The 20,903-nt window shown below is 44.6% G+C and overlaps 1 protein-coding gene across 2 annotated transcripts in view; it reads right to left on the bottom strand.

Annotated features, from left to right (window-relative positions):
* The window catches only part of ANO9 (anoctamin 9), a 161,616-nt gene that overhangs the window by 119,060 nt on the left and 21,653 nt on the right, over positions 1-20,903 (bottom strand). For both annotated transcript variants that reach the window (XM_073604711.1, XM_073604713.1), the window contains exon 2: positions 11,208-11,261. In XM_073604711.1, coding sequence (XP_073460812.1) covers positions 11,208-11,261 — 54 coding nt within the window. The remainder of the gene's footprint in view (positions 1-11,207; positions 11,262-20,903) is intronic.

Here is a 20,903-nt window from a genome sequence, read left to right as displayed (position 1 = left end):
ATTTCAATTTATCTAGACTTTTCCCCCGAGTTACAGAGGCAAAGAGCTAAATTTGGAGAATGCAAGCGCAAGCGCCAGCAATTGAGAATCAACTACGCGCTACTATACCCGGCACGGTTGCGCGTCTCAGCTCTGGGGGAGGTTAGGTTTTTTTCCACCCCTAATGAAGTATCAACCTGGCTAGAAAAGAACGAAGAAAGAATTAAGCGGGGAGAAGGAACTTAGGGAGCTTGGAACTTTTTTGCTTGCTTGGACACTCCTTTTCGGTGTTTTTTTGCTTTTTCTCTGGATTTTTTTTTTTTTTTGTTTTTTTTTTTTGTTTGTTTTTGTTGTTTCTTTATTACTATGATGTGGTGTGGAGATGGAGTGGGGGGAGGGGGGGAGGGGGGGGATTAAATATAAATCATAGAGGTATTTGCACAAAACATATGCACAGTAATAAGCACAATTCTCTGTTGTTTTTTGTTTTTTTATATGTAGGGGAAAAGTCCCCTCCTACTGGGTTTGGCGCACGGTTTTTCTCTTTAGCCTCAGAAGGCTTTGAAGGTCACAATAGAAGCTCGAGGGGTAGGCCCAAAATTGGGCACAGGGCTATTGCACAGGGGGGGGAGGGAGGCGGGGGAAGGGAGGTGGGGTGGGTGGTAGAGGTACATAATCAGGGAAGTATGGTAGGGAGTGTGGAGATGGGTGGATGTGTGTTGGTTCAGATGGCTAGACCAAAGGGATTGAAACAAGGTAGGGTGACACAAAGTATTCACAAAAGGTGGGTGGTTTGGATTAATAGGAGACCGAAGCTTCGCAAAGGTACCAGACCCAACGGTTCATGAGTACTGTAAGTAGGCGTAATAAACCCCCGGACTTGGAAAAACGGGTTAATATATGCTCATGGAACGTAAGGGGGATAAAGGATAGCCTTAAAAAACAAGTAATTTTTTCAATAGCCAAAAAGGGTAACATTAAAATACTCTGTCTGCAGGAGACCCATTTGGTAAAAGAAACAATCAATACGTTAGGTAATAAGCAATTTCGGATACAGTTCATTCCACTCACTCATCCTACTCAAGAGGGGTGAGTGTTTTGATAGGTACAGATCTGGCCTTCTCCTGCAGCCAGAGTAAGGTGGATGAACATGGAAGGTACATTTTTCTCTCCTGTTTAATTGAAAACAAAAGATATATACTGGCCAATATTTATATCCCCCCCCCCCGTTCAGTATGGTAATACTGGAAGATCTAGCCAGGTTTATAGCGGACTCCCCCGGTAATAGTAATGGGGGATTTTAACATGACGATGAATAAGAGCTTAGACAGGTTCCCACCAAAATGCAAAACCAGTGAGGTCACCAAGAGCCCCCTCTTGCAATATTGTGATGAAATAGGGCTGGTGGATATCTGGAGGAGGAGGCATCCGGAAGAGAGGCAATATTCATGCCACTCCAGGACTCATGCCACCTTATCCAGAATTGACCTGGTCCTGGGTAATATGGAAGCACTAAATGTAGTGGAGGAAATAGTCTACGAGCCAAGAGGTGTCTCGGACCACACGCCAGTTATTGCCACTGTAAAGGTAGGGGAGCGATTCAGTGGGGGTGGCTGGAAGATTAACCCCTTTTGGTTCGAGCTTAAAGGAGAGGAGGAGAAAGTGATGGAAGGCCTGTCAGAGTTTATTAATATTAATTTAGGATCCGCCCCATTGAGGGTAGTCTGGGACTCCCTGAAGGCTTACCTCCGGGGAGCCCTAATTCAGAAAATCGCATACATTAGAAAACAGTCACAAGCAGAGGAATCAGGAGCTAAAGAAAGTGCGAGACTGGCGGAGGCGCAGTTCATAGCAACACCATCCCAAGCTGGCTATGAGTGTTGGGTGAGGAGACAGGAAGAGTACAGCAGGGTACTCCGGGAAAAGATGGAAAAAATTAGATCCTTTCAGAGGCGGAGCTTTTTTGGAGAAGGAGAGCGAGTCGGGAAAGCTCTGTCCCTGATAATCAAGGCAAATGGCCCCCCGATTGCTATACCAGCAATTGAGGGGAGGGAAGGAGTACTAAAAACAACTACCCCTGATATACTGGGTGAATTCAGGTCATACTTTGAGAAACTATATAGTTCATCTAAAACAAATGTGGAGGGGGAAATGCAGGGTTTCTTTGAGGGGCTGGAAATAACTCCAGTAACAAGGGAGGACCGGGAAATGCTGGATGCTCCATTGACTCTCACGGAGTTGCAAAGGGCAGTGGGAGACATGGCGGGCCAAAAGTCACCAGGCCCGGATGGTCTGCCCATAGAAACATTTAAAAAATATGGGGAGGTACTATTGCCCTTACTCTTGGAGGTACTTAATGGAGCCAAAGAGGATAAAATCTTACCTTCCTCTATGTCGGAAGCTATAATAATAACATTGCTGAAAGAAGGGAAGAACCCAATAGACATGACTTCATATAGGCCCATCTCGTTGTTGTGCTCGGACGTGAAGATCTTGGCGAAAGTATTGGCCGCCAGGCTGAACAAGATAATTTCCAAATTAATACATGTGGACCAGTCCGGGTTTATCCCGGACAGGTCCACAGGTACGAACATAAGACGAGTATATCTTAACATGCAAATACCCATAGAAAATAGTGGCAGGAGAGCGGTTCTTTCATTGGATGCAGCCAAAGCCTTCGATTCTCTGGAATGGCACTACTTGTGGAAGGTGCTGGCGGAATATCAGTTTGGCTCTGGGTTCGTCCAATGGTTAAGTTTATTGTACGTGGATCCGAGGGCCAAGGTTAAAATTAATGGACAGTGTTCAGAGTGGTTCCAGTTGAGTAGGGGTACAAGACAGGGGTGCCATTTGTCCCCCCTGCTTTTTGCCCTGGCAATTGAGCCCTTGGCTGTTGCTCTGAGGATGTCACAGGGTGTACAGGGGTTTAAAAGAAAAAGAGGGGTGGACAAAGTAGCCCTGTACGCCGATGATATTCTGCTGTTTCTGGCAGACACGCAGGAATCATTGGAATCAGCTATGAGGATAATCGAGGAGTTTGGTGTTTTCTCCGGGTTACTGGTCAATTGGGAGAAATCAGTGATTTTATCTATAGACCCCCTGGGCGTACCCCTCCCTCCCCAAGTGTCCCAAGTCAAAGTAGTCAGACAAATGAAATATCTGGGGATAAATATATCTAGCGATCCAGGACAGTATATATCTGGAAACCTCGTTCCACTGTTGAAAAAGCTGAAGCAGAAGTGTCGAGTGTGGAGACGCCTGCCCCTCTCGGTTGCCGGGCGCTGTAACCTGATCAAAATGGTCTGGCTACCCCAAATTCTATATGTTCTACAGAACTCCCCTGTTTGGATTCCCAAGCACTGGTTTAAGAAAATCGACAGTGTGTTCAGGGAGCTTATTTGGAAAAGCGGGGTAGCTAGGATCGGTTTGCGGACGTTGCGGCAACCAGAGGTGAAAGGCGGCCTGGCGGTACCAGACCCACGAGACTATTTTTTAGCAGCCCAATTGCAACAGGTGGGAGGTAGCAATAGGCTAGGGGATGAAGGAGTGGGGGGTAGTATTCTGTTGAATGACACTGCTCATGACACAATTGCGGAGGGATTAGAGGCAGACTCATTTTGCACTAAATGCCCCACCACCCGGATGATGGTTAAGGTGTGGGTACAAGTTAAAAAAAATTTGGGATATACTGGTTTTGCAGAATTCTCCCCACTTTGGGATAACAACAACCTCAATGAGCTTAAAAAGATGGGACGTTTTGAGGAATGGGACCGTCAGGGTATCCACTACTTGGCACAGATGTACAGGGCTGGAAGGTTAAAATCTTTTCGTGAGCTGGTAGAGGAATACGCAATCTCCAATAGATCATTTTATAGATATTTGCAAATTAGGCATGCCCTGGAGGCGCAATTCGGGAAGGAAACACCAGTATGGTGTGAAATGGCCTCTTTGAGAAAGCTGATTGACGCAAACTCTACGAGGGGTTTGATCTCTAACATGTATGGATGCCTGAAGGCATCAGCCCAGGAAGGTATGGTGGAAAATAAAAATAGGATTAAATGGGAGAGAGATGTGGGAGCACTGTCTGACGATCAATGGGAGTATGTCTTGTCGCTAGGGCCCAGGGTTACTCTCTCTCCTTCACAGGTGATGTCTCACTTCTATTTATCCTATAGGGCATACTACACACCCCTGAAATTATTCGAGTGGGGTAAGAGACCTGACCCAAAGTGCCAAAGATGTGGAGTGGGGCACGGAGATTTGATTCACATGTTTTGGCGATGTCCCAAATTGCATAGATACTGGAAGGGAGTGGTGGAAAAAATAAACGCAGTGCTTGGGACGTCGCTGAGGTTGGAGGCGAGAGAGTGCCTATTGGGACTGACGGAGGATAAAGCGATATCAAAGGACATACAGACAGCAAGGGTTAGATGCCTGTTCCAGGGAAGAAAGCTCATTGCACAGCGCTGGCAGAGAAAGGAGGCGCCGACGGTGCCAGAATGGGAGAATGCAGTAAGGGAGGTGATCTGTAGGGAAAAGTACATATATAAGAAGAGGGGTAACTATAAGAAATTTGAAAATATATGGAAAATATGGCTAGACCAGGACAAGGTTAGAATAGAAGGGGGGGTGGGGCAGGATGGTATGGGGCGGGTCTAGTCCCAAGAAGTATGATAGAGTGAATGGTGGGAGGCTGGATAGGGGGCGAGGTGAGGGAGTAAAACGGGGGGGGGGGAAGAAGAAACCATTTCTGAAGCTTACTGCACATGGGTTTTTCTGAACTGGTATATTTTGAATTAATGGAAATGTACGGGAAAAGATAAGAAAGGAGAAAGAAGAAAAAAAAAGAAAAAGAAAACGATGATAGTAATGCATTCCCGTCTGTGGTGATGTTCCTTGCTCTTTATGCTTTTTTTTTTTTTTTATCTTTTTGTAATGTAAAATTCTTCAAATAAAAAGATTCAAATAAAAAAACATGTTCCCAATGCTGCAACCGCTGCCCCCCCAGTCCCCACTCTCTGTGGCAGCACTACGGGGAAACTTCTGCCTATACTATCCGCCATGGTTTAAAAAACAGCGCAGCCGTGCCGGTTCCGCCCACACAGCTGCATCATTCAGACACACATCTCTGTGTGTCTGAATGAATTACAATCCCGACATCCTTGGCTGTTGTCGGCTTGTAGTTCTTAAAGTGGTTGTATACCCTTTTTTTCGTTTTACCTACAGGTAAGCCTATCATAAGGCTTACCTGTAGGTAAAAAGAATATCTCCTAAACCTGCACAGTTTAGGAGATATTCACTTTGCATACAGCCGCTCACATCAGCGGCACATACGCTGTGAATGCCCGGCTGAAGGTCCAGCAGACGCTGCCAGAACATGGCGGGAAGAACATTCCCACGCGCATGCGTGGAAGTGATGTTTTTGCGGCTCCGGCCACTCACATTGTCAGAGCTGTGAACCAGAAGAATCGCAGAGGAGAAATGTCAGCTCCCTCAGCTGTGATCGGGGATCAGCTGCCGATGCCTTGTTCTAAGGTAAGTATTTCATAATGAGCCAGTATGCGGTGCATACTAGCTCATTATGCCTTTTGCGTTACAGGTTTTTTATTTAAAATTTTGTACAGGTATGCAACCACTGTGGAGCGCTGTAGTAGTTCACTGAGTCTTCCTGTCAGCGAGTATCAGCTTACCTGTATTGGAGGTACGGGGAAGCTGATACACTGACAGTGTGCAGGAGACCTGCATGGCATCAACGATCTACTGATCGCTACTGCAATGCTTTCCAGGCTCCTGCAAACAAAAATATAAATAAAAAACGGGAATATTTAAAAAATATATGAATTTTATTTATACAAAAAATTAAAAAGTAATTATACACATAACAATATACAATTAAAGAGAATACAGGAATGTGATACAATACAGAAGTGGCAAAAAATCATACAATCCAACGCGTTTCAAAATGATTAATTTCTTCTTCAGGGATAAGTTTTTGCCATTATCTGAAAGGCAAAATCTAGTTTTAAAAGACCGTTACTGACTAGATGGGAGTTTTTGGAGTGATTAGCTGAGAATCCGCTGGGTCAATCATGATTTCTGTAAGCCTTTTTGCATATATTTTCTATTTGTATTCTAAATATATATGTATGTATACTTATGTTATATCTGTGCCTTTCAGATAATGGCAAAAACTTATCCCTGAAGAAGAAATTAATCATTTTGAAACGCGTTGGATTGTATGATTTTTTGCCACTTCTGTATTGTATCGCATTCCTTTATTCTCTTTAATTGTATATTGTTATGTGTATAATTACTTTTTAATTTTTTGTATAAATAAAATTCATATATTTTTTAAATATTCCCGGTTTTTGTTGCCCTAAAAATCCCAATCATATGAGGTTCCTATTTGCACTTTTTAGGGATGATGGCAACTTTTCACACTAATCCTTGAGAAGTCTATAACTAAAATATAAATAAATGCACATTTTTTTACCTGACAAAAAAAAAAAAAAAAAAAAGTGCATTAATGATTTTTTTTTTTTTTTTTTTAATTTTTTTTACAAAAGTGAATTTATCCTTGAGGCTGGGTTCACACTGGAGAACGCAGTGGCTCACAACAGGGGTCCAGTGCGTCTCTATTCACCGCTTCAGGACCGATTTCTGCCCAAATTTTTTGCTGAATTTGGACCTGAAATGGACCAAAAAAGACTCACAGGGCTCCTGTGCAATTCGCACTGGAGCCGCTGCGGAGATGTGTGACCCGACTCCATAGAGAGCCAGTCACAAACTCCTGCTATGTGAATTGGATGCAGTGAAACCCCCATCCAATTTGCAATAGTGTGAACCCAGCCTTATATTTACTGAACTGTGACAAAAGCCCATTTACCCCCCCTGACCGGATGATACACACACTCTATTACCAAAAGTATTGAGACACCTGCTTTTACAGGCACAAGATTGACCATTCTTCCACAAGCGCATTTGTGAGGTCAGGCACTGATGTGGACGAGAAGGCCTGGCTCGCAGTCTCCACTTTAAGTCATTGCAAAGGTGTTCTAAATCAGGTTGAGGTCAGGACTCTGTGCAGGCCAGTCAAGTTCCTCCACCCCAAACTCACTCATTCATGTCTTTATGGACCTCGCTTTGTGCACTGGTGTGCAGTCATGTTGGAACAGGAAGAGGCCATCCACAAACTGTTCCCACAAAGTTGGGAGTATTAAATTGTCCAAAATGTCTTGGTTTGTTTACGTCTTAAGAGTTCGCTTCACTGGAACTAAGAGGCCAAGCCCAACCCCTGAAAAACAACTCCACACCATAATCCCACCTTCACCAAATGATTTGGAGCAGTGCATAAAGCAATGTCCATAAAGACATGGATGAGCGAGTTTGGGATGGAGGAACTTGACTGGCCTGCACAGAGTCCTGACCTCAAACTGATAGGATACCTTTGGGATGAACTAGAGTGGAGACTGCAAGCCAGGCCTTCTTGTCCACATCAGTGCCTGACCTCACAAATGCACTTCTGGAAGAATGGTCAAACATTCCCATAGACACACTCCTAAACCTTGCGGACAGCCTTCCCCGAAGAGTTGAAGCTGTTATAGCTGCAAAGGGTGGGCCAACTCAATATTGAACCCTGTGGACTGAGACGACATTAAAGTTAATGTGCGTGTAAAGGCAGGCGTCCCAATACTTCTGGTATATAAAAACACAATATATTATGAAGCACTAACTCACGGTGGAGCTGCTGATTTTTAGCGGGCTGTTACCGTCACCTTTTTACCTGTAATTTCACCAATACCGAGTCTAGGGTCTCCGTTGAACTTATCAGACAATATAGGCACCAGTCACTTGAGTACTTTTCCAATGCTTTAATGGGAGATAACTGGAAGAAGTAGCAGGAAAGAGGTAGAAGAAGAGTTGCAGGGAAGTTCAGATACCTTTTCTTTGTGTAGCACTAAGGAATTGAAATCTCAGGGATGAATGTATCCTCAGTTCAGGATTAAATCTTTGCCCGCCCAGATAGGTCTCTCTCACTAACCTAGCAGCCGGAACGCAGCACGACCAAAAAGTCTCTGCCACAGACTTGGGTGAAACAAAACTGTACAATCCTCTGCCACAGGATGTAGTAGTTTTCAATGAATAGTAGTTTTTGATGAACAGCAAACACAGTACCAGAACCTTTAAGCCGACCCGGCAGTACTTGTGCAATAGAGTAGTTTAAGATGTGTCCTCCAATCGAGTCACCATGCCCTTCTTAAGACCAGCCTTGCATGGTCCCTTCCAAGATGGGTCCTCCCCTGGATCTTCCCGATTGTCCGGCTTCTTCCCGCAGGACAGACAGCACAGGACCATCCCAGCGATAGCAGGCCCCAGACAGGTTTCTGGGTCTACCCGCACGGCTGCCGCAACGCAACCCTCCAGGCCTGAGGGCCACGAGGTAGAACTCACTAACACATACCTCTAGGCCAGGAGCATAGTTGCCAACAGTCCCGATTTTGGGACCCTCGTCCCGATTGGAGGCTGTCCCGAAAGAGGAAGGGGGCTCGATCCGTGCAGCCAATGAAGCGGCTTCTTTAGCTGCACGGCCCCTCCCCTCTCCACTGAAGCAGAAGACAACGGCGCCGCCGTCGCTGTGTCTTGCTGAAAGTTCCCCAGCCCCGTACTGCACAAGCACTGCGCCTGCGCAGTACAGGGGGTCCATACTTGCCGAGGGGAACTTTCTCGGCAGGCAGAACACCGGCCGCTCCTGCACCTAGAAGCGGTAGATAATCTACCAGCGCTACAAATATATATATATTATATATATATATATATATATATATATATATATATATATATATATATATATATATACACATACATACATATACACACACATACTTTTTTTTATTATATTACCAAGCACAAGATGAAGGAAGGCATGTAGTTGCTAATTTTGTTTTTTTTTTTTGTTATTATAACAGAAACAGTTGCTAATCTTAGTTTATAGATTTGGCATGCAAAGCAGATATCAGGATTAGTTTTAGGCTTCCAACAAGCATATGCCAGTAGTGTGTGTATACTATAGCATGTAAAAAGACAAATATTTGTTGAACTCTTATCCTTTATTCCTGATAAAAGGACCCTCTACTGATAACTTCACTTCCCTCTGTGGGTTTTAGATTTTATCTAAAGATGTATCCAATTGCTGCATAAAGATAAAGATTAAAGAGAGAAATGTAGTTTTCAGATTCTCATACCAACACTTTATGTAAATGTGGACAGTAATAGGGCACTTACTATTCAGATCTTATCTATGCAACCTTTTTGGACTGCAGCATGGGATATTCTAAAGATATAAACATCACTCTCAGTGATACATTACTGGCCTGTAGCCTTCACGGAGTAGTACTTTGCAAAAACAAATGCTTGATCTCAAACAGTCCCCATAACAAAGCAGAAGAAACACAAGGAAAAGGAGATGGACAATTTAAGATAAGTAATAACATGAACATCTAAATACTGCAGAAGACAAACTGATAGGTTAACTAAAAGACATGTGTGAGAGCAGTTATGAGTAAAATTCACTGAGCAAAATGATAAAAAAAACGCAACACTTTTGTGTTTGCCCCTCTTTATCATGATCTGCACTTGAAGGTGTAGCATATCAAGATCAAGATGTACTCACAGGTGTGGCATATCAAGATGCTGATTAGACAGCATGATTATTGCACAAGTGTGCCTTAGGCTGGCCACAATAAAAGGCCATTCTAAAATGTGCAGTTTTACTGTAGTCGGGGGGGGGGGTCCAAAAACCAGTCAGTATGTGGTATGACCATCATTTTCCGCACGCAGTGCAGCACATCTCCTTCGCATAGAGTTGATCAGTTTGTTGATTGTGGCCTGTGGAATGTTGGTGCATTCCTCTTCAATGGCTGTGCGAAGTTGCTGGATATTGTCAGGAACTGGAACACGCTGTCGTATACGCCGATCCAGAGAATCCCAAACATGCTCAATTGGTGACATGTCCGGTGAGTATGCTGGCCATGCAAGAACTGGAATGTTTTCAGTTTCCAGGAATTGTGTACAGATCCTTGCAACATGGGGCCGTGCATTATCCTGCTGCAACATGAGGTGATGGTCGTGGATGAATGGCACAATAATGGGCCTTAGGATCTCGTCACGATATCTCTGTGCATTCAAAATGCCATCAATAAAATGCACCTGTGTTCGTTGTCCATAACATACGCCTGCCCATACCAGAACCCCACCGCCACCATGGGCCAATCGATCCACAACCTTGACATCAGCAAACTGCTCACCCACACAATGCCATACACGCTGTCTGCCATCTGCCCTGTACAGTAAAAACCGGGAATCATCCATAAGGAGAACACCTCTCCAAAGTGCCAAACACCATCAAATGTGAGCATTTTCCCACTCAAATCAGATACGACGACCAACTGCAGTCAGGTCAAGATCCCGATGAGGATGACGAGCATGCAGATGAGCTTCCCTGAGACAGTTTGACAATTTGTGCAGAAATTCTTTGGTTATGCAAACCGATTGTTGGAGCAGCTGTCCGGGTGGCTGGCCTCAGATGATCTTGGAGGTGAAGATGCTGGATGTGGAGGTCCTGGGCTGGTGTGGTTACATGTGGTCTGCGGTTGTGAGGCCAGGGGATGTACTGCCAAATTCTCTGAAACGCCTTTGGAGACAGCTTATGGTAGAGAAATGAACATTTAATTCAAGGGCAACAGCTCTGGTGGACATTCCTGCAGTCAGCATGCCAATCACACGCTCCCTCAAAACTTGCTACATCTGTGGCATTGTGCTGTGTGATAAAACTGCACATTTTAGAGTGGCCTTTTATTGTGGCCAGCCTAAGGCACACCTGTGCAATAATCATGCTGTCTAATCGGCATCTTGATATGCCACACCTGTGAGGTGGATGGATCTCGGCAAAGGAGAAGTGCTCACTAACAGATTTAGACAGATTTGTGAAAAATATTTGAGAGCAATAGTCCTTTTGTGTACATAGAAAAAGTTGTTGATCTTTAAGTTCAGCGCATGATAAATAAGGGCAAAGACAAAAGTGTTGCGTTTATAATTTTGCTCAGTAATAAGTTTAGCTGGAGGTCTTCATTACAATTGGCTTATTTGAAGCAACATGTCAATGGAAAAAAAATTTAAAAAATCAAGATGTGGCCCTAGGACTATCAAATACAGGACAGTGATGCACTCACAACATAGGTTAATGGATCCAGGAGCAAGTTCTCCTGCCAGGGAGTTCCAGGTTCCTGGAAAATAAAAGAGGTATAGATTAACCATCTGCACATCAGTATTCATCTAACAATGTATTTATACACAGTATATATTGTGGAGGCCACACATAAGCTCAAGCATTGACCACATAGCAATCTGACAAGTGATCTTCACATAAACCTAAATGGGAGGAAAAAAAATAAAATATGGGAGGAGCGTCATCTTAAAACACCAGATGATTTTGAGCGAGGCCTACTTCGCCCTGCACAAGGGGTTATCTTTCGTCAATGCCCGGGACCAGGCAAAGACTGTGATCATGTGAAAAATCTAACATTAAGGCAGTTCTTGACTTAGGGTTGAACCTTCACTTCATGTGGTCCTTTTTATTGCCCATATCTGGCCCTTGGGGCACTATTCCAGCAATTGACCCCACTGATGGAGCACCATTACCCCTATTGACACCATCACAGGGGCACCATTCATTTGATTGATGTCAATAATGGTGCACTATTCTTCCCATTAAAACTAATGATGGCGCACTGATGTTGAGGCATTTTTTACTCCACTGGCCACAGTCCGGTCCCCATAAAACCTGAAGGACAGAAAACTGGCCCTTTGCTTTGAAAGTTTGGAGACCCCTGGTATAGAGAGCGACCATCTCAACCTTGTGTGGGGAAAGGTTTTCTTCATCCAATCACTCGGAAGGGTGTGGGTTCTGACCCTATTGGGTGACCACAGCGTTAATAGTTGTAAGTTATTTTATATTTTTTACCTTTCCACTGCGGAACTACTTTTATAGTCATATACCTACTTTTAGGCATCCCAACTGCTATCATAACAATTTACTACACTATAAGAGCTCTCCAGCCTCTCTTTTTCTTTTCAAGTGGACTCTGAGCCATACCAGGGGTCTCTAACCAGCTCTTTAGTACTGTACTAGTCAGACCCTGTGACCACCACACCTTAGACCAGCCTTTCTCTACCTTTTTTCCCCAAGAGGAACCCTTGAAGTAAAATTTCAGACCTTGGAGACCCCTTTCTAAAACCAATTTGTTGGAGATCAGTGGGAAAAAAATTCCCCTTTTGCCATGGTGGACATAATGTCCAGCTTATAGACAGCTAAAAAGACCATAAGTGTTATTGGCATAAGCTTCAAAATTATGCAAGCACTATCAAATGGGACGTCAATCAGCCACAGCTCAAAGAAACCCTGGCAAACTCTGGAGGAACACTAGTTGAGAAAGTCTGCCTTGTCCTCTTAAAATGTCTAAGTGCAGGTATTCTCGATCTAACAGCACTGCATTTGGAAGCCAGTCCTTTGGCCGACTGGTGGCACAGGGTTACCAAGGAGTAGTATGGATGAAGAGAGGTGAAAGTGGCCCTCGGAGTTGGCGTAGGTGGACAAGCTTTACAATGAGCAGTTTATAAAGCTGGCCATAGACGGTGCGATTTTCTTTCCTGCAACTACAGGTCAATTCCTTCATCAACACAATCAGTGTTGATTGGGGAATCCCACCCACAGAGGTATACCATCAACTTAGGTACAATCAGCCTGCCCATACATGGTTCAAACCACCTATGGCCAGCTTTAGCCATTCTGGATATCTTTGCAGATTTTCTTTCAGGCAGAAGAAGGTCAATTAGATTACAGATGTCAGAGGACACACCATGCCAGATACCCCTGTAGACCTGGGAGCAATTTCTACAGTCTTCAAACGTTAAGCTGGCCATACACCAGTAAAATTTCATTTGAAAATTTTCATTTTTGAAACAAACATTCAATTTTGTAATAGTTAATTGAGTCAAACTGACAACATTTTCAACTGTATTGATGGGAAAATTTGAAGATGCAGGATTAAAAGTTTCTTGAATGACCACAATTTTAGCCAGGATTGTGGTTTTCATTCAGGAAAAAAAAAAATTGTACATATTGTAATGAAACCTGTTTAATACATCTGAGATTTTATTGAAATAGCAGGTCTGTATGAAATTTCAAGGGCTTTACGAACTAAATTAATTGACTCAATGATGGCAACAATGATGACTTTACTACAAACGTTTCAACGAAAGTAAGTATAACTGTGCATTGCCAGCTAAGGGTTAACCTCAACCTTGTCACCGGAATAGAACGGATGGTTGCTTTTATTCTGAATTATTGAGCTGCATTTTGCCACCAATATCCCTAGGAACATGTATAACCCTGTAAGCGGGTTCTTCCAAAAAGGTTTGCGTTAAGGCCCCTTTCACACTGGGCCGGTAGGGGGCGTCGGCGGTAAAACAGTGCTATTTTTAGCGCTGTTTTACCGCGGTATTCGGCCGCTAGCGGTGCAGTTTTAACCCCCCGCTGGCGGCCGAAAAAGGGTTAAAACCCCTCGTATAGCGCGGCTATAGCCGCGGTATTACCGCGGTATAGCCGCGCTGTCCCATTGATTTTAATGGGCAGGAGCGGTCTAGGAGCGGTGAATACACCGCTCCTTCACCGCTCCAAAGATGCGGCTTGCAGGAGATTTTTTTCTTCTCCTGCCAGCGCACCGCTTCAGTGTGAAAGCCCTCGGGCTTTCACACTGAACAAACAGCGGAGGCTGTTTAGGGGCGGTTTGCAGGCGGTATTTTTAGCACAATAACGCCTGCAAACCGCCCCAGTGTGAAAGGGGCCTAACAGTTTTCTTCTACTGTGTTAATGCTCTGAGGTTTATCAGGTCAACCATGTTTATGTGTCAAAGTGAATTGTTACATTGTAGAATTGTTGCACTTTGTCCTTAGGTTGACCTGCTGAGCTGGTGGTTCCTGAGAGGAGAGGGTTAACACTGCTGGTCAGGTTTTCCTACTCTTTTCAGGAAGGTATTTGCCTGCTGCAGGCGATACCATATAAATAGGGACTTATTAGTCTGCTCTGGGGTGGGGCGCTCGCCTGAAGAAACACTGGCAAATGTAGCTGTTATGTTGTCCCTCCCTAGTGGTTGGTTCCCCCAAAAGTAGCTTGGACCGAACTCGGAGACCCCATGTACCAAGCCACACGGCACGGGAGAGTGAAGGCATTAAAGCAGTTGTATTGCCCGCTTGGTGATTTTTACCTTAAGCCTTAATATAGGCTTACCTGTAGGTAAAATGAATATCTCCTAAATGTACACGGTTTAGGAGATATTCACTCTGCATGCAGCTGCCGACATCAGCAGCGAATGCACTCTGAAGGTCCGGCGTATCGTGCCGGAACTTCAGAGCTCCCTACCGGAACGGAGGGCTCATTCGTGCATGCGCCAGAGTGATGTCATCGCGGCTTCAGCCACTCACAGCACCAGAGCCCGCAAACCCGGAAGAAATGCAGAGGGAACATGTCAGCTCCCTCAGCGGTGACCAGGTGATGCATACTAGCACATTGTGCCATTGTCTTGCATGTTTTGTTTTTGTAAAGTGGATGTAAACCCTCCCATATACTCAGTGAAGTGAAGAGCCTCAGATGATACACAGAAATGAAACAAATCTCCCTACATAAGTTTTACATGTATATCTTCTGTCTTCAGCTTTCTAAACAGTTTAAAAAGTGCACATCGTGTTTGAATTTTCTCTTCCTGTTCCACCACTGGGTGTGGATTCTTGGCACTGTTTGACAGCTGATTGGAGGAAAGGCACATACCCCCTCTCCACATAGGCAGAGGAAGGAAGGAATGTGCAGAGCTGTGCTGTGAATAGACCAGCTGTCTGCTAATCTATTGCTATGCACCTTTCCCGACACAAATTTCAGGCTGGTTTTACCCGGTTGTCGGAGAGCTTGTCAGAAGTTATCATACTGATAACAGAAGAACCGAGCAACAGAAAAACACTGGACTTAGGGCTTTGGAGAGAGATAAGGAAAACACTACAAATATATGTGCCAATATCAAAATTTCATGAATGGGGTTTACATCCACTTTAAAGCTAGAGCATGCATGAGGTCTACGCTAGTGCTCGGTGAGACCCCATTTTGTCACTGGACTGGTGGAGAAGGCACAGGCTCAGCAATGTCCCTGCTAAATGCCACATACATCAAGGGTGTGTAATCACATGGGACAGCACCGGCCACAAATATTTGTAATGTATACAGTGTGTAGCACCCAATAGAGCTACTGTTCTGTTAAATCCAGTAAATCTAGTTTTTTGGCCTCCCTGTAACCAGGGAGAACACTCTTTGGTTAGTTAGGTCTGCTCTGGGCTCTATAGGTATGGACTCAATTATTTCCCCCTGTCTCCCAGGAAACCCTGGGTCATAGTGGGTTGGAGAATGATGAACACAGGCTGCATGTTAATATTTACCAAGTCAATCCCTGGTCAATATGGCAGGTGACCAGCAGGGGGATGAGGGAGGTATAAATAGTCCAGAGCAGTAGCCTCTTGTCCCTGGGGGAGTAAGACCCAGGCTGAGGGCTGTAGCACTTCGTAGGGTCCCAGCTATGGTTTGGCTGGGGGACCTCTGCTCTATCCTCCTGAAGCATTCTCAGAAAGCCTCCTAAGGATCCAGGACACAGGTTGCTGGAGTACTGAAGTTGACTGACCCCACACATGGCTGAGATCAGGAGACAGCGAGCAAGTACTAGCCTTCTTGGATTTTAAGACTTTCCTTGTCTCTCCTGGAAGACCACTAGCTACTACTTTCCACATGCAGGACTTCATCCCTGTTGAAGGATTATTTTGTTTGTTACTGTTCAGCTTTACACCTGAAAGGGGTGCTTTCACCCTGATGTCTTAGTGCAGAATTAGATTCCTCAGTCAAGTTCACAATTACTGGAGTATCCCTGGGCTCACCCTCACTCTATCCAAAATAAAAACCACAGAAAAAGACATGCACAGCATGTTCTGACTCGAGTGAATGGAAAATGTTGTGTGCCTGGCTGCTGTGTGCCTATCAGGGAATAGTACCCGGGATTAAACCGCCAGATCAATACAGTCTGTACGCTACAAATGTGTCCCTCATACTAAAATGTTTGGGAGACCCCTGCCCTAGAGATATAGCACACCATCAGGCAAGCCATTTCACTGGAAAAGAAAAGTTTAAAAGGCAACGTCAGGATTCCACATCCTATTCTAAGGACACAGCTAAACAGAAGACAAACTCTTTCCAAAAGAGGGACAATCCCCTCAGACCAGCCTTTGTCTATTTTAACACAGATGAGCCCTTTCTGGTCTCAGGGAACCCCTGCCAATAAATTTCTAGATCTACAGCTTACTGTACGTTAGAGTGATAGTCATGGAGAAGAATGCTGCAAACATTTGTGGTCATTAAAAACGAATCCCCTCTTACATATAGCTAAAAAGATCCTTGTTCTCAGTGGTTTATTATCCGAGAGGCAAAAATTTCCCAATCATCAAGGACTCCTCAGCAATCTTTGGAGGAACCCTAGGGTTCCACTGGACCCTGTTTGAGAAAGGCTGCCTTAGACGAATATCACATAAACAGGTGTCCCCATTGGGAGATTTCTCCTCACCGCCTGTTTCGCTTAGACTCCTTTCACACTGGGGTGGTTTTCAGGTGATTTAGCGCTGGAAATAGCCTCTGCAATGTGCCTGAAAACCACCTCCCGTTCATTCAAGTGTGACTTTTCACACTGGAGCGGAGCACTTGTAGGACGTTCCAAAAAGTCATGCAAGCAGCTCTTTGGGGTGGTTTGGAAGCACTGTATTTAGCGCTTCCAAAATGCCTTGCCCATTAGAATCAGTGAGCATCGCTTCCGAAGCACCTGAAAACTGCTTCAAGAGCGCCGCAACACAGGAGTTTTTTAACCCCTTCTTTGGGGTTAAAAGCGTCCCGCTGACTTTAGCGCTAACGCGGCCCCAGTGTGAAAGGGGTCTTAATCTCTAAAATGTTGGATCCCTCATCACTTCCTACTTTAGAGACAATGGTCACCAGGACAAATAGAGAGAGGGGAAATCTCCCACGAAGACACACAGACAGCAATCAAAACTGGGAGGGGTTTTAACACTACCTTACAGTATAAAAAAAAAAATTGGCTTTACATAGACTTTAGCCCACTTGCACATAGGGGCATCTAGCTTCTCTACATCCCTCCCAGTGTGGATATAAACAGCGTCCAGCCCTGCTGCTTGTAGCCCAGTGGTTCTCAATCCTGTCCTCAGGACCCACTAACAGGCCAGATTTTAGGCATTACCTTGGGAAGATGTAGACTAGAACAGTGTTTCTCAACACCAGTCCTCAAGGCGCCCCAACAGGTCATGTTTTCAGGCTTGCCACTAGTTTGCACAGGTGATTTATTCAGTTTCACTGCCTTGGTAATTACCACAGCCGTTTCATCTGAGGGAAATCCTGAAAACATGACCTGTTGGGGCGCCTTGAGGACAGGAGTTGAGAAACACTGGACTAGAATACTGCAATCACTGAGCAGCAAATTATATCACCTGGGATGTATTTCAGTTATCTTGCAAACCTGGCCTGTTAGTGGGTCCTGAGGACAGGTGTTGAGAACCACTGCAGTGTAGCCGGTCATAGGCTAGGGCAGACTGCAGCTGGATGGGGCTGAATGCTGTATTGAGTGGTACTGGCATTAAGGGTCCTATGCATTCAGGGATGAAACGGCCAGAAAGCAGAAGACCTGCGTTTTGGGCATCCATCCCTAAACGAATAGGGTCCTACATACAGGTACCTCTGAGTACAGCTTTCAGACCTGTCCAGCTGCTTCCTGCCATAGCCTTTGACAGGCTGCAGACAGCAGGGCTAGACACGGCACCTGTCACTACCTGGAGCACTAAAAACCCAGAGGGACGCACAGCAGCTAGATGCCTCTGTGTGCAAGGGACCTAAAACTAAAAAAACATTACATTTGGGAGTACCGACCTTTTAAATGCAATGAGAGTACAACTGAATAAAGAGAAATTCTGCTCACTTTTGACCAGCTGTAATGTCAAAAGGACCACTTTAAGCCCCTGTTCACACTGGTGCAACTTGTAATGCGATTTGATAGCTTCAAAATCGCATTACAAGTCACGCCCTATTTGTGCCTATGGATCCGTTCAAATCGGTGTGACTCTGACTTGCACTGATATGAAAAAGGTTCCTGCACTATTTTTGGCGATTTCATGTGCGACTGCCCTGGACATCTGTGCATGAAATCACACTGTCTTGCGACTTTGAAGTCGCGCTGAAGTAGTGCCATTTCAAAGTCACATTCAGTGTGACCTGGGGGGGGGGGGCTTAACGATCAATTGCTTAACTTTAAAAAAAGTTCTTTAAACATACCTCCCAACTTTTTGAGATGGGAAAGAAGGACACCTATAAAGCAAAAGTATGCAGGCATAGGACACACCCCTTGCCACGCCCCCTTAAAAGGAGAATTGTACAAAAAAAAAAAAAAAAAAAAAAAAGAAGGTTGGTTAAACTCACAAGTGCTTTTTTTTACCACTACTATTCCTTTATATTAGCTTTTGGAATTTACAAATGCAGCAATTTCAAAATCAGATGAAAGGTTTAGCGCTGGAAACCACTTTTTGATAAAAAGTGCATTTTATATACATCTATATAGATCAGACCAGAAATGAGGGACAGAGGGACATTGCTCCAAATCAGGGACAGTCCCTCGAAATCAGGGACAGTTGGGAGCCATGCATTAACTGCAAAAAACCATTTATATCAAGGTATTTATAAGCCTATTAACTAACAATCCTGTGTACAGTAACTAACTTTCACTGCAGGCAGTGTTTAGAGTGGTGGCAGCCTTTTCTAGGACAGGAGAAAAGAAATACTGTATAGTGATGATTCATGTCTCGACAAGTACAATGGAAAAGTATGACGCTGTTTATGTACCATGCGTGTGTGCGCGGAATTATAGGGCCGGGCAAAGAATTTTTGTTATGACAAAAAGCAATATGTCAGGGGTTAAAAATGTATTCTTATACCTGCATATTTTTTTAAATAGGTTTTCCTTTCAAGGATGGAAGATCTTCTAGACCTTAATTGATCTGCAATGTTGCAGAGTGCCTCTGCTGGACCTTTAGCAGCTATGCAATCCCAGGACACTTTCAGAAGGGTGTTTGTTTTCAGGAAGTTCTGCTGCTGGAACCTGAATGTATTCCATATCGGTCAACCACCTTAGGCATCCGTAGTATGAAGGGATGGTGCAGGGTTTCACCCTAGGTGACTCTAGGTAGATTAAAACTTCCTTCAGCACGGAGAGCTATTAGGAGCACTCTGTTCATTTTGCTGGTGGTTGATCACTGTATTATCACTCTAGAAATAAAGGACCATCGTCACCTCTAAACCATTTTCTAATTTAGAAGAAAACTGACACAGCCAAAATTTCCAACCAGCACTGGTACCTGACTGCGATTAGTGGCACTACTTTCCAGACAATAAACTATAACAGGGGTCTCCAAACTTTCTAAGTAAAAGGACAGTTTATTGTGCTTCAAACTTTAGGGGGCCGGACTGTGCCCAGTGGGAGTAAACAATGTCCCATCTTTGGTATTAGTGGGAAAAATAGTTGTCAGCGGGAGGAGTAGCGCCCCCATCGTTGGTGTCAGCGGGAGGAGTAGCGCCCCCATCGTTGGTGTCAGCGGGAGGAGTAGCGCCCCCATCGTTGGTGTCAGCGGGAGGAGTAGCGCCCCCATCGTTGGTGTCAGCGGGAGGAGTAGCGCCCCCATCGTTGGTGTCAGCGGGAGGAGTAGCGCCCCCATCGTTGGTGTCAGCGGGAGGAGTAATACCTCAAGGGCCGGATAAAAGCAAGCAAAGGGCCACATCCGGCCCCCCCGGGCTGCAGTTATGGACACAAATGCTGGACTCGGGAGCGCACCCGCAAGGTAACCCCCCCGGGAGAGCGCTTCTCCTAGGGGGGTTATCTGATGTGTGGAGGAGCCGCCGGGGGACCCCAGAAGACGAAGTGCACAGTGGAGGCAAGTATGATATGCTTGTTATTTAAAAAACAAGCCTTTACAAATCACTTTAATTTACTTCTTTTGTACTTTATAATTTTACTTATCGTATAACTTGTATACAATATTGTAATTTTTCTTCTATTCTTAAAATGAATAAAAATAATTACAAAAAATAAATAAATATTATAAAAAACAAAAAAAAATGTTTAAAGTGCCCCCGTGCAAACGCACATGTCTGTCCCGCACGCACACAAACAGCAATCGTCCCACACATGTGAGGTATCACCATGAACGTCACATCATGGGCAGTAATTCTATACATGACAATTGGACAAATCATGCTTCGGAGTCTGATAAGGAAGCCGCAAATGTTTACTGTGAATCAGACCCCAAGACAAGATCGGTATACTGCGGCTGGGGTAGGACAAATTTAGATGGGGGGGGGCACCAGATTATAATCTTGCTAAGGGCAGTACAAAACCAAAATGCACCACTGGGTAGGTGGAAGGGTGTAGAATTTACACTATAGCCCTATGAGCATATACACCAAAATAGATCAGTTGATGCTGCAAAATGTTGAGCTACTGTGCAAATTTATAGTTTATTCCCCACACCGCTGCTCTTCTTTGCCAACTTCCATCCACAGCCCTGGTACCTAATAGAGTGCCGATCATGCCGACAACTCTCCTGCTACCTATTCTTGATTTAGGCAGATTTTAATATTAAGATAATCTACACTATTGTCCCAATTGACACTGTTAGGTGCAATATAGGGAGGTCACTGGCAAGCCTCATCAACATTTTGATGCATGACCCTGTGA

This window comes from Aquarana catesbeiana, linkage group LG11 (assembly GCF_042186555.1).
Source record: "Aquarana catesbeiana isolate 2022-GZ linkage group LG11, ASM4218655v1, whole genome shotgun sequence".
NCBI lineage: Eukaryota > Metazoa > Chordata > Amphibia > Anura > Ranidae > Aquarana > Aquarana catesbeiana.
The sequence above is the reverse complement of the archived record's forward strand: the minus strand, read 5'-3'. Positions and strand labels throughout refer to the sequence as shown.